Below are 14,863 nucleotides of genomic sequence, written 5' to 3'. Positions count from 1 at the left end.
AGTCTGAATGTCGTGATATGGCCAAAAATCTCATTTTTGTTGTTCATCTTTTTGAAGTTAATCTGTCCCCAGTACTTGAGTGACAGCAGAGCTCACCCTGTTTTCCACATTATTGACATGAGAAACCTGTTGATCCTGGCTGGCATCCATCAGTGCCAGGGATACTTTAATTTCAGTAGCATTTGAGTTAATTTGTTAAAAAATTGTCCAATACACTTTTCAGAACTCACAAAAGGGCCTGCATCTTTGAAAATACTAAAATGAATCCCTAAAGTCAGGGTTTATTTTTGAATCAAAGAGCTTTAAAAGCTAAGTAAATTGGCCTCTCAGTACCCTCTGAGGTAACTGCTATACCAGATAGAGAAATTGAGGCACAGAGAGGTTAAAGTGACTTGCCCAAAATCACAGAATACATCAGTGGCAGAGCTAGCAATAGAGCCCAGGAGTCCTGGCTTCTTGTCTCTGTCCTAGCCACTAGACAACACAACCTCCTGAACTAGCTGAGGCTCAACTAAGGGTTAACCTCCAGAGTGCTAAGAACTTTGAAATGGCAGACTAACAGACACGCTGGGTCTTGTGCAGGTTTAAAGGTAGCCATGTGGGTGGGAGGAAATGGCAGGTATTTTAGGAGGAGGCAGGGAGGTCTCTTGGGACTAAGTCAAAAGGTCTGAGTAGCTCCCAGAAGTTTGTCCACTATTGAAGTTTATGGTATTTTCTATTCTTCACTTTCAGCTTTTTTCCCCGGAAATAATAGTGCCTCAAGCCTAGTCCTACAACCATCCACACACTGTCAACTGAAGAAGAGCGGGCTCGTTACTTATCCCTCTCTCTTCACTCACACAGTTGTTTTTTCCCATTCTGTAAGAACAGCAAATCCTTCCCTCCTTCAATTATTAGCTACCTCCCTGAACTGATTTCCACCTCCCGCACAACTCATCTTCTCTTCCAATGGGGCAAATCCCTGCTGTTAATGACAATCACATTTCTCTAGTCTGCTACCAGGGTTCTCTGGAGCCTCTAATGGGATCCTGATCTCTGTAGTGCTTCAGATAGGGCCTAGCAGAATAATTCCTACTGCAGCAGGAAGTTCGATAGCAGAATATTAAAGGATCCTGTTGAGAAAATGAGAGTGCTTCACAGAGCTAAAGATAGGAACAGCTCTAGGTTTTATGGGCCTCTATGCAGAATAACACATGTGGAGTCCCATCCAGATCCCCCTTCCTTAATTTATTTACACCCTCTCCCATTCTCAGCCAGTTTGGAGCTCCCTCTCCCTCAGGGTATCCTGAGTGACTTGCATATTTGACTCCACAGCTTGAGGTGAGGCTCCCCCACCAGCCCAACATAGTCTGGAAGGCTACGAACCAGCGCTGAAGTGCAATTTTCCAAAGAGAGAGGGCATTTAGGGAATCCATCTCTGCTAGTTTTGAAATCAGTTTGGAACATGGGTGAGCGTAGGGGTGTGGCACACTGGCTAGAAGATTTTGTGTGGGTGTGGCTATGTCTGTGGAAAGGAGGAGCCCAACTGTAACCACATAGATCTCATAGACCTAAGGTCAATAGTGGCTACTGGCATGTGAGACATTGTTAGGAATTAAATAAAACAAAAACCCTTCTCCGTAAGTAAACATCAACAAGAAAACCCAACCCTAGAGTATGTCTAAAACTGAAATACAATGAGAGAGGGATTTCTCTGATGAAACTGTAGAATGACAATATAACCCAGTTAACATTATTTGTGACTGATTTTCTTCTTGCTTACACTGGAATAAATCAGGCATAGCTGCATTTATGCCAATACAGCATTGCAACTGAGATTAGCATCAGGGCCTTGGCATTGAAGACACAGAATAGCAGGTATTTGCATTCTGCTCAGTAGCAAAAAGTACTTTTCCCCTCTGCTGATACTCACCCCTTCTTGTCAACTGTTGGAAATGGGCGATGTCCACCTTGATTGCACTGGCCTCGTTAGCACTACAAAAATAATTTTCCTCCTTTGATATTCACCCCTTCTTCTCAACTGTTGAGAATAGGCCACTTCCACCTTAACTGAATTAGCCTCGTTAGCACTGATACCCCCAACCCCCTTGGTAAAGCAACTCCTATCTTTTCATATGCTGTATATTTATACCTGCTTTCTGTATTTTTCACTCCATGCTGAAGTGGGTTTTAGCCCATGAAAGCTTATTCCCAAATACATTTGTTAGTCTCTAAGGTGCCACAAGGATTTCTCGTTGTTTTTGTATTTTTTCAGTAATGCTATCCCTGTCTTTAGGTTAGCAAAACGAGGCCTAACAATTTCAGAGCTAAAGCATGCCCTGTATGATAGGAGAGTGCTTTCATCTTTTCCCAGCATCTAATACAAACATTTAAACATTATTTTGTAAGATCTTCAATTCAAGGTAATGTTTGAACATTTAGATCGTGGCAGAGTGGGTCACAGAACCGGGAGAATGATTAACTTAATTTGACTATCTTGTTTGTTTGATGCTGTCTAAGTCGAGTGTGAGTCAATAAAACTGACACAGCATTAACACAGCTTTCAGCGCAGAGCCAGCCTGTCCCAAAATGGGGATTAGCAAAGCCGTCTTTCTGTTATTTTTATTTCTATACACAGGTAAGGTTTCTTTATATTGCATTTTAATCAAAGTGAGATTCTGGCCAAACTTTCCAAATTTGGGGCTTGGAATTGGGTACCTAAATCCATATCTAGGCACCTAATTCAAAGGGCCTGATTTGCAGAGGTGCTGAGCAACCACAGCTCCTAGAGAGGAAAATGGGAGCTGTGGCTGTGCAGCAACTCTGCAAATCAGGCCACTTTTATTTACGTGCCAAACTTTAGGCACCCCAGTCTGAAAACATTGACCTATATATTTAAAAGTGCAAATTAGTAACGTTGCTAGCCTTTAAAGATCTACGTGAAAGCCACACAGCCCAGGGTCACTTATCTTCTCTCAAATCTCTATTTGTTGCTCCTTTATGAAGGCTCTCTGACGAAGCGTGGTACCTACAGAAAGGGAACCCTGCAGTCCTGACTAACTGCTGCTGCTAGTATTTGGGAACCACAATATTTCTATCCAGAGCCTAGTTCAGATTCTGAATTCCTTCAAAGCTCCAGAATCTCCTGATCTAAATTTTGGTGTAGTCCCCTCTATACTTAAAGTAATTGTTATGTATTATACACTATATTGTATATCATTATATATAATAGTATATTTGTCTCATTTCCTGCTGTATATGTTCTTCTGATTCTATGTAATGCACCTAGGGTGACCAGATGTCCCGATTTTACAGGGACAATCCCAATATTCGGGGCTTTGTCTTAAATAGGTGCCTATTACCCTCCACCCCCGTCCCGATTTTTCACACTTGCCATCTGGTCACCCTAAATGCACCACTAGGATACTCACTAATTTTTGTGATTGTGTCATACCAGGCAGCCCTTAGAACAAATAACAACACAGCTTGAGTTGTTTGCAACTTTGTCATACAGTACCACATTCAATAAGTGGTCGGTTAAACAAAGGAATTGGCTACACTAAATGGTGTAAATCGTGAAACTTCTGACAGAGGCCCAGTGGTAGCAGAGATCTCACATATTTATTCTGCTCTTTGCTAAAGTGCCAGGAAAAATGATGAACCATCCTTCAATGTTTTGTGTTGAACAAATGACTTTAATGAATTATGCAACAGATTTACCAGTGGCCAGATTTTCAGAGGTAATGAGCTACCACAAATCCCATGGAAGTCAATGGGAGCTGAAGATGCTCAGCACCTTTGAAAACTAGGCCAATACAGGCCTAATATAAAAGCTGTTTAAGTCCATGGAAAGACTCCATATGGGCTTTAGATGAGGCCCGAGGTCTGTTTAAGTCCATGGAAAGACTCCATGTGGGCTTTAGATGAGGCCCGAGGTCTGTTTATTACATCAGTTACTATCAAATATCCCAAAGCTGTCTGATTTTGATTTATTTATTGCAGTATTACAGATTGTTATTTTTTGTTTGTTTTTAAATCCAAAGTGTTTTCAAAAAAGCAGAAAGAAAAGAAAATATCCCCTGTAGCACGGAGATTTTAGTCTCCTCTGTGGCCAGCTTCTTGTAAGAGGCTTTCCTGTTACTGATTTGTATGGGGCAATAAAGCATTTCAATAGATTGGAATTTAATCTTCAGTAGTCTAGATGCTATAAGATTAGTTCTTCAAAAGATAAAAACAAGAGGATTTATAAAATGCTAGACAATACGTTAAGTCTTTTAAAATACATATCTGTTTTATGAAGATCAGCAAATGCAATGGAGATTTTGAATAAGTACTCTGTGCGCTGTACAAATGAAACTTGACTCAGATATCAAAGCCTGACGGCATTTCTTCCCGCAGACATTGTATATGTCTATATGAACTGCTGCAATAGCAGTTTTAAAAGTGAGGTTAACAATCAAGGCAATAGTTCATATGTTTATGTAACAACTTTATCTTCATAGAGATCATATGGAAAGATAACAGAAGAAAACAGGGATGTGTTGTGTGTGGGAGTGAGGGGTATAAAAGAAACAGCTGTTATAGTTACTTGTAAAAGGTATGAAGAGATTCTAGCTAATGGAAGTTAGGATTTAGAAATATTACAGAGGGGCCCTTCTATCACAAAATATAGTAGCTATTTGATGTTAAAGCATATCCAAGTGAATTTAAATTCTAGTTTCTGAGTTGTCCTTACTGATATGAATACTCCTAACTGAAAGCAAAGGGATTATTTATGTGAGTGAGGACTATTGATATGATTAGGGGTTTACAGGATTTTGTCCTCTGTTGGCAATGTAATCAAGAAACATACCCAGTATTTGCCTTGCCGATCTGTTCATGGGCCTTTCTCAAACTGCTGTAAATGTCAATCTTTGTTCCCTTTTCTGAATAAGAAAGTAACATCTTTTTAATGGTAGAGAATTCCACAGACTTAGAAAAAACTGCAGGCGGCACATGTCACAAGGTCAGGGCTGGGTGAATAAAAGCATCAACGTTATTCACATACATTTTCATTGTTTTCTCAAAGTACTACTCTCTGTACTGACACCATGAGGGAAAAGAAAAGAAAAAAAATCATATGTCTTTAAAAATTAATTTAATCTAATTTTAGACCATCAACACTAAATGCCTTAATCACAACCATATGGGTATTGCATGGGGTTGCTATGGGGCAGAGGTAAGGTTGTTTGGATACCCTAGCAATATATTTTCATATCTTAACATGTTTGGACTTCTTTAAGTTTAACCTTTACCCTGAATTTTCAGGATTAGTAATGAATGTATCTGAGATGAGTACAACATCCCTTTATTTTATCCTAAATTACTGATGTGTTCTCTCAATCTTACTTCTTAGTAATGCCATTTTTGTCTGGGAATACAGTAAAGAGTGGAATCAGCTAGATATGTGTGTAGTAAATCTAAGTAACCGTGTGACCTTAATATTGTAACTCCTGTCTGTTTTCCTAACCCTGTCTGTCCTCCCTGTTCTTGTTTGTAACCATCCCTTGCATCATGTCTACCATTAGATTATATGCTCCTAGGGACGGGGATGACAGGCCAAAATCTGCCTTCAGCAACACCAGTGTAAATCCAGAGCAACTTTAATGACTTCTGTTGGGTCTCAATTTATATTGATAAGACTGAGAGAAGAATTTGCCTCTTTGTCTATTTTATTTGTCTGAAAGGCACCTAGCATACTGTAGATGCAAAATGATGATTAAGAATAATGTCATATTGCAGGGTGATTATTGTAGAACTTGAATGAACAAAATCACTCCATTTTCAAGTTGTGCTGGCTAATGCCAGCAGAGGCCCACTATGGTCACAGGAATGTCTCTTTTCAGAATTAGGGCTGTGTGACTATTCTGCTTGAATTGTGTTTATCAAGGAGGTGTAGTCAGTCAAGTGGCTATTAGTTTTGTGTCAAGTTTACCCTCACCATTAAGCAATAAATCCCATTTATAAAAGGGAAGATTCCTTTTTGGCTTTGGAATGGGTTATTGTTACTTTCGGCCCCCTGTAACTTGGCTTGTGTCAGGGATCACTAGGCTTTCCCTATTGACTGTGCTCACTGCGCTAGGCCGATCACTTTCCCTCTCTTGGGATGGACTGCACTACTTTCCCCCAAACAGTCTCAGACCACAGGGATCTTCAATGCAACCAAGTTCATTAGAGTCAGACAGAGAAAAATAATAATACAATAATATAAATGGTATCAAAGCAGTCTTAGCCAGACCTGTAAAAGCTCATTTAAACAGATACAGACCCGTAGGTAAGGAAAGAGAAATCAGATAATAAAGTACTCACATGTGTAGCACAATGCCTCGTGTGGCATCCTGTGAAGATCTGTCAAAGTGACCACTGCTCTTACAGACAAGCTGTGGTTCAGCCTATCAGAGTCAAAAGATGCTTATCTTGTTATGTACAACACTCATATTATAGTCCCTTTGAAGTGAGTAGTTATTAGATTGCCTTAACATTCCCCTTAGAGTCCCTTGTTTGGGAAATTACTATTTGTACAGGTGTCCTCTCCTTGGGATGTTCCTTTTTCATACAACAGCCATTGTATGTTTCCAGTTCTATTCAGTATTTTTGAATTGTCCTCTCCTAAGTAGCTTGGGATCATCTGCATCCTGTCCCTTCGCAGGTTCATTTCTAAAACTTCTTTGAATGCATGGAAGTATCACCCAGTCATATATGTCTTTTCTTAGCTTAGGCCTTGTTTACATACAACTTGCACTGATTTAGCTAAAGGAGTGTTTTTAAATGGATTTAGTTGAAGCTAAATCAAAACAAGCCACCCTTAAATCCAAATAAGACTGTCTACACACAAACTCACACCAGTTTAACTAATTGTTTAAACCAGTACCAGTTTTTGTGTAGACAAATCCTTACGCCCAACTCAGAATGCCATTGATGCAAGATTGATCCAACGTGTGACTTCCTCAAATATAGAACACCCTGCTGTCAACTGATTACCCAGAGAGATAAAACTGTACACCCATTCAATGTCATTGCCATTTACATGCAGTGCTGGCTGGTCATTCATTTCCATTTTATAGGAAGCATGCATATGTCAGGGGGGTTGAAGAATGAACCTGGCATCACCGCATAGTGGTGGTGATCTGGGCTGTATTGCCCAGTGGCGAGGGTGAGCGGCCATATTGCCCAGTGGCGAGGGTCAGTGGCCATAGGGCCCAGTAGCAATAGGCAATGGCTGGGGGCAGGGGAACCCAGACCCTCCCTGCTCCACTGGGTTGCAAGCCAGGACCTTGTGAATAATAGCTCAGATATATGAGCTATGGGTTGCTGCCCTTACTCTTGTTCCCTGTTCCACTTATAGAATCATAGAATCATAGACTATCAGGGTTGGAAGGGACCTCAGGAGGTCATCTAGTCCAACCCCCTGCTCAAAGCAGGACCAATCCCCAATCAAATCATCCCAGCCAGGGCTTTGTCAAGCCTGACCTTAAAAACTTCCAAGGAAGGAGATTCTACCACCTCCCTAGGTAACGCATTCCAGTGTTTCACCACCCTCCTAGTGAAAAAGTTTTTCCTAATATCCCACCTAAACCTCCCCCACTGCAACTTGAGACCATTACTCCTTGTCCTGTCCTCTTCTACCACTGAGAATAGTCTAGAACCATCCTCTCTGGAACCACCTCTCAGGTAGTTGAAAGCAGCTATCAAATCCCCCCTCATTCTTCTCTTCCACAGAGTAAACAATCCCAGCTCCCTCAGCCTCTCCTCATAAGTCATGTGTTCCAGACCCCTAATCATTTTTGTTGCCCTTCGCTGGACTCTCTCCAATTTATCCACGTCCTTCTTGTAGTGTGGGGCCCAAAACTGGACACAGTACTCCAGATGAGGCCTCACCAATGTCGAATAGAGGGGAACGATCACGTCCCTCGATCTGCTCGCTATGCCCCTACTTATACATCCCAAAATGCCATTGGCCTTCTTGGCAACAAGGGCACACTGCTGACTCATATCCAGCTTCTCATCCACTGTAACCCCTAGGTCCTTTTCCGCAGAACTGCTGCCTAGCCATTCGGTCCCTAGTCTGTAGCTGTGCATTGGGTTCTTCCGTCCTAAGTGCAGGACCCTGCACTTATCCTTATTGAACCTCATCAGGTTTCTTTTGGCCCAATCCTCCAATTTGTCTAGGTCCCTCTGTATCCTATCCCTGCCCTCCAGCGTATCTACCACTCCTCCCAGTTTAGTATCATCTGCAAATTTGCTGAGAGTGCAATCCACACCATCCTCCAGATCATTTATGAAGATATTGAACAAAACCAGCCCCAGGACCGACCCCTGGGGCACTCCACTTGACACCGGCTGCCAACTAGACATGGAGCCATTGATCACTTCCTACCTTGGCTTCAGTTCCTCTGTCCGTGCCATTAGTATGTTTCTGGATTCCCCCTGATCATACTCCAGAGGGTGTTCCTCTATCAGCCACGGCCTGTTGTTCCCAGCCTCCCTGGGGTTACGGGCCTGCGGTCGCCTGGCAGTGGGGCCTGGTCTTGGCTGTGTGGAGCCCTGGTAGCTTCTCTGCAGAAGCTTGCAGTGCACAACTGCTCCCCTGCTCTGTCTGCCCAGACTCAGCTGAGCCCAGCCTCCAATGTGAGCATGCCCAGCAGGTGCAATTGGGCAGGGCCTTCTGGGCCCAGAGCTGTTCTTTAACCCTTAGTTCAGCAGTGTGGGGCTCATGCACCCCATCACACACCCTCCTCCTCAGGCTTGGGCCTAGCAGTGGGCCTTCCTCCTGTTCTCCTCCTCCATCCCGAGGAAAAAAAATCAATTTTGCGTGTGCCCTTCCCAGGCAGTTGAGCATGTGGAAGTCATAAGGCTGCAAGGAGGTGTACCATCTCAATCCGGACATCGGTGTCCTTCATAGAATTTAGCGAGCAGAAGGGGGCGTGATCTGTGAAGAGTAAGAAGGAGTTCCCTAGTAGATAATAGTATAGGTCCTCTATGACCCATTTCACAGCCAGGGCCTCTTTTTCAATCTCCTCCTGTGGGAATAGTTTCATACTCAGGTACAATATTGGATGTTTCTCACCTCCTATTTCTTGGGACAACATGGCCGCAAGACCCACTTCTGACATGTCCGTCTGAAGGATAAAAGGCTCTGAAAAATTGAGGTGGAAGAGAACTGGCCCCTGAGCTAGCCGGTTCTTCAGCGTTCTGAAGGCCCTATCACACATCTTTGTCCATTGCGCCTTCCTGGGGTGGGTGCTTTTTACTAGGTCGGTAAGATGGGGGTGGGGGTGGGGAAAGCGGCGCGACTATTGTGGCAAAGCCAGGCATAAGTCACCTACAATAGCCTAGTAAATGTTGCACCTGCTTCTTGGCAGATGTGTTCATACCATGGGTTAGTGCCTGCACCTTATCCACCAGGGGGTGTTGCTGGCCCCACCCTATGGGGTACCCAAAGTACGTCACTTCTCTCTGCCCAAGGTGGCACTTAGCCAGATTTGCAGTAAGCCTTCCCAAGGGCTTGACAGACCATGATGATGTATTGTAGGTGGTCTTCCTGACTGTAGCTATAGATGACTATATCATCAATAAGGCGTCCATGGGTCATGGTGCTGCAGCACCTTATTTGTCAGTCACTGAAAGGTGGCAGATGCTCTGTGTAGGCCAAAAGGCATAGTCACAAATTGATAGAGGCTAAAGGGAGTAGGAAAGGCCACCTTCTCCTGGGACACCTCTGCCATAGGGATTTGCCAGTATCCTATAGTCAAATCTAGCATGGATATATACTCGGAGCTCCCCAGTTTCTCTAGTAGTTCATCCACCTGGGCATTGGATACGCATCAAATAGCACTATCATGTTGATCTTTCTAAATTCTATGCAGAATCTCATTGAGCTGTTGGGTTTTGGCACCAGCACAATAAGGCTTCTTTACTCACTGTGGGACTTCTTGATGACCCCCAGTGTCAGCATAGCCTGGAGTTCTTAGTGGACCACCTCCCACCTTTTCTTTGGCAGGGGACGATGAGTCTCCTGTACTTGCTACATCCTCCCTGGGATGGCTGAGAACACCATGGGGAAGGCCTCAGTCAGTTGCAGTGTTTGGTCTTGGTGCCTTGGATTGAGTTCTGGCCCCACTGGCACAGGAGCTGGGTCTGTGGATGTCATGGCTTGAGGCCCCAGTTTTGGTTCTGGGGAATAAAGGGCTATCAGAAGACCATCTTGAGTCTTCCAGGCCTTCAGTAGGTTGATGTGATAAATTTGCGTCTCCCTCTATCTCCCAGGCTGACGGATCTCATAGTCAACTGGCCCTACCCTTCTTACCACTTCAAATGGCCCCTGCCAGAGGGCCAATAGTTTTGACTCGGGCATTGGGAGTAACAACAAGCCCTGTCACCTGGTTTGAATGTTTGCAACTGTTTCCCCTTGTTGTTGGCCCATTCCTGGGCCTTCAAGAGACCTTCAAGAGGTTTTCCTTAGTAAAGTCTCTTAGCATTTTCAGCTATTCTTGAAAATTGGAACATATATGGCACTGAGCCCACCACCCCAGTCTCCTATTCCTTCCAGGCCTCGTGAAGGAGGTCCAAAATCCCCCTGGGCTGTCTACACACAGAAGCTTGAAGGGCAAGAATACTGTGGTGGTTTGGAGGACCTCCCATATGACAAATAGCAATGATGGTCGCAGTTGGGCCCAGTGTCAAGGATCCATGTTGACCAATTTCCGCAACATGGCCTACAGGGTCCCATTGAACTGCTCCACCAGCCCATCTCTCTGCAGATGGTAGATGGAAGTTTTCAGGGCTTTGATCCTCCACAGTTTACACAATTCCTATGTCTGTTTGGACACGAAGTTGGATCCTCCGTCCATCAGTATTTCCTTTGGTATTCTGACCCTGGTGAAGAGCTTCATGAGTTCATTCACTATGGTGGGCATATTTGTTGTGTGTAGTGGGATGGCTTCAGGGTACTGTGTGGCATCTTCTCAAGGGGCCCCACTAAATCCTTTCCTACCCATTCAAAGGGTATGCCCACCACTGGGAGCAGAATTGGGCCCTTTGGGCCCTGCCAGCTGGCATTCAGGGCACAAGACAAAAATCTAGCACCTTTTTTGTGGATTCCCAGCCAGAAGAATCTAAGGGACCACTCTCTCCTGCGTCTTTTTTCACTCCAAGTACCTGGCATATGACACTGAGTGGGTTCGGTGTAGAAGCCTCCAGTGGAACTTCTTGAGTCCCAGCAGCCATCGCCCTGTTTCCTGGGTTTGGGGGTCTCATCACTCAGTAAAGCCACTAGGTCCAAAGCTCAAAGTGGGGCCAGTGCTTTACTCATTGGGTTTTGCCCACCTCCCCATCGGAAACAGCTATCTGTTACCATGCCCAGCTCAGAGTCTGGTCTTCCCATTGTTCTTGCACAAAGTCCTCATCTTCTGGTAGCCAATTGTGGCTTATTTCCTTGGGTGTCCCAGTGCTAGTAGGCTGCTGGGTTGGCATTGCTGGCTGGCTGGAGGGACACTCTCCGGGTTCTTCCATTGTGTTTTGGCCCATAAACCCCTCATTTTCAGGCCTGGGTTGATTTCTGAGGTGGGGAAGTCCCTGCTCCACTGCTTGAGAAGTCCCTCAAACCACTTCCAATCCTGCCCTAATGTTACTGGGTAGGCCAGGGTGTCTGCTAGGCTGACCTGGCAAGTCCCAGTGTAACCTCCTACCATCAGCTGCATTCTTGTTGCAGGGACTCATGTCCCTATGAATGGACTGGAGGTAGGGCAGAGCAGCTGATGTATCAGGGAACTCTATTAAGCTTGTCCGTACAATGGTTTGGCTATACCCAGAGTCTATCAGATGCATCATTTCAGCTCTGTTGACCCATACTGGCATCAACATCTTGCCAGGCCCTGCCTACAAACTCTGGTGCCTGCCATCCATGCCTGTCCATAGATGCAGTCCATGAAGGGGCACTCCCACCTAAAATGCCCTTGCTGTCCACACTCGAAGCACCTCCTTTTCGGGTTACATTCAGCTGGCTTGTTCCTGGGGCCATGGGACCTCCTGGTGGGCATACCCCGCTCTTGGTGGCCATTCTGCCTCAGTGCCTGGGTCCTGCTCTCCAAGTGGGGGTGACACAAAGGTAGGTCGCCAGTTCAGCCACCCTTGGCCTCCCCTCCTAGCAGGCTCCTCATTAGGGGTCAGTGTCCTGGTTCCGGGGGCTCCCATCCTAGGTGTCATTGAGGCTGGACTATTGGCTGCCAGGTCTTTCTCCATCAAGGTTACAGCCTCTGCCAGCATTGACAATTGATGGTGTTTCACCCACTCCTTCCTGCTGGCTGGGAGAACCTGTACTGCTGCAACAGGATAGTCTCTGCCACCTGTACTCTGGTCTGCTTCTTGGGGTTCAACCAGAGCCAACACTGTTCCTTCAGGTGTTGGGCCACCACCTGGGTCAGGCTTCTGGCAGGTATCTCTCATTTCAGAATTGCTGGTGGAACATCTCAGGGTTGATGTCCAGGTAGTTGACAATAACTGCCTTTACCTTGTTGTAGTCCAATGCTTCTATGGAGTCCAAGCCCCAATAGGCAGCTTCTGCAGGTCCTATCAAATATGGGGCTATCATGGTGGCCCAGTGTTCTTGTGGCCAACAGGCTGCGGTGGCCACCCATTTGAAGGTGACCAGGAAGGCTTCTGGGTCATCTCATGGTCCCGTTTTCGTAAGTCTGATGGGCAGCCCAGTGGGGAGGATGTCCCATGAGGGTCCAGGACTCCAAGTGTTAGATGCCACTTCAGGCTGCAAAAGTGATGCCATCTGCTGAATTAGGTGTTCTTGTTGCACCTGATGCTGAACTATCAGTTCCTGGAGTAGCTGGTGCTGCTCCTGGGCCACTTGTAGTAGTAGTAGTTGACCTTGCTGTTGCTGGGCCACCTGCCGTTGCTTGCTCTCTACCATTCATTTCACTAAAATTTTCTGTATCCATGGCCACTTTTGGGTCAGGTTCACCATTACACCTCCTGTCTTTTTAACAGGACTTGGCCAGTACCCGCATTCTCCAACATGTGTTGGAGGAGTTGAAGTCCGAACTTTGCAGCACCACCCAGTGGCGAGTGTTGGTGCCCTGTCTCATAGTGGTGATGGTCTGGCTGTAGAACCTGTGAATAATAGCTCAGATATGTGGCTTAAGGGTGGGCACCTTATGTCGGTTCCTTGGGCCATTTCCTATCCTGGTTTTGGTTCTTCCGTCAGTGTCACTGGTTTGTTTCTTGATTCCCCCTGGAGTGCTCTCTGATTGTGCTCCAGAGAGTCTTCCTCTATCAGCTGTGACCTGTCATTCCTGACCTCTGTGGGGTGAAGACACTGTGGTTACTTGGCAGTGAAACCTGGCCTTGGTCATGTGGAGCCCTAGTAGCTTCTCTGCAGTAGCTTGCAGCACACAACTGCTTTGCTTTGTCCACCCAGCTTGAGGTGAGCTTCTCCCTTTTGAGCCTAGCCTCCAATGTGAACATGCCATGCTGATGTAGCTAGGTGAGGCTTTCTGGACCCAGAGCTGTTCTTTAATCAGTAGTTCACCAGTGTGGGGCTTATGCACGCCATCGCAGCATAACTTTGGTTATATCACGATTGATCTTAAGTTCCAGAGATAGCTTTTCCCCAGCTCTTTCAGCATTAGCCATAGTTGGACAGTAGTGTCTCTAAGTAAGACAATACAGCCATATATTCAAGATGCTCTAAAGATGAATCTTTAAATTTCACACCTCATACTTTCGCCTCAGTCAGCTTTGTCATCAGCTAGTTTTTTCAAACATTAAATAATGTATGCGAGAGAACACATACCTGGCATAGTCCTGAGACCCAGTCTGTAATACAACCATTGGCGCTCACATAGATAAATGCACTGAGATTCAGTTCCTCCACTTGGCACACTAAGTCTGCAAGCATTCCATATTGGCACCGCAGTATCCACAGTGTCAATGCACAGAGGCAAAAGAAGCTACAAAGTCTATAAACATGATGTTGACTTCCTTTTGTCACTTGAGTCATTTTTCAATCACATTCCACAGAGCTTATATAACATGAACGGTAGATCGACCTGTGCAGAAACCACACTGGTTGTCTCTCATTTTTGGATTGAAACAGTATTTCAGCTGGTGCAGTAGTCTGATCATCAACACCTTCCTTGGGACTGACAGCAGCATTATCCCTCTATAATTTGAGCAAGCTGATCGCTCTCCTTTTTTGAAAAAAGGGATGATGCAGTCCCTTTCCCAATCTTCTGGAATATGACCAGTTTCTCAAACTTTTAAGATGACTCTCTGAAGCCAATGAACTAAATCTGGGCCTCGTTTTCAGTTCTAATGAGATATTGTCAAAACCAGAAAGAAAAGGAGTACTTGTGGCACCTTAGAGACTAACCAATTTATTTGAGCATAAGCATACAGTATGCATCCGATGAAGTGAGCTGTAGCTCACGAAAGCTTATGCTCAAATAAATTGGTTAGTCTCTAAGGTGCCACAAGTACTCCTTTTCTTTTTGCGAATACAGACTAACACGGCTGTTACTCTGAAACCTGTCAAAACCAGGTGCTTTATCATTTCATGACCATTTGACCACTAGCATCACTTCCTCTAATGTCACTGGCCTGTTGTCTGCCAGGTTCATTGCTGGAATAAGTTGTAGTTTACATCTTGGTGGTGATCTGTTCATCAATTCACAAAATTGCTTATGCCAACGCTTAAGTTATACGTCAATATCCTGGCAGCATTCTCCATTTTTGTCCTTAACTGGCAGAAGCCACGAGAATGGCCTGCCAATTAGATCTGAACAGCGAGTGACATCTGCTTACTGAGCAAATGCAAGAAACTAAATCTTGTCCCCAG

The 14,863-nt window shown here is 45.0% G+C and overlaps 1 protein-coding gene across 1 annotated transcript in view; it reads left to right on the top strand.

Moving 5' to 3' along the window:
* The first annotated feature begins 2,530 nt into the window (after positions 1-2,530).
* The window catches only part of PLG (plasminogen), a 68,742-nt gene continuing 56,409 nt past the window's right edge, over positions 2,531-14,863 (top strand). The window contains exon 1 of the mRNA XM_043544295.1: positions 2,531-2,617. Within this exon, the coding sequence (XP_043400230.1) occupies positions 2,569-2,617 (49 nt within the window). The 5' untranslated portion in view covers positions 2,531-2,568. The remainder of the gene's footprint in view (positions 2,618-14,863) is intronic.

The sequence above is a fragment of the Chelonia mydas genome, chromosome 3, assembly GCF_015237465.2.
Source record: "Chelonia mydas isolate rCheMyd1 chromosome 3, rCheMyd1.pri.v2, whole genome shotgun sequence".
Lineage (NCBI taxonomy): Eukaryota > Metazoa > Chordata > Testudines > Cheloniidae > Chelonia > Chelonia mydas.
This window is presented reverse-complemented; position numbering and strand designations above follow the sequence as displayed.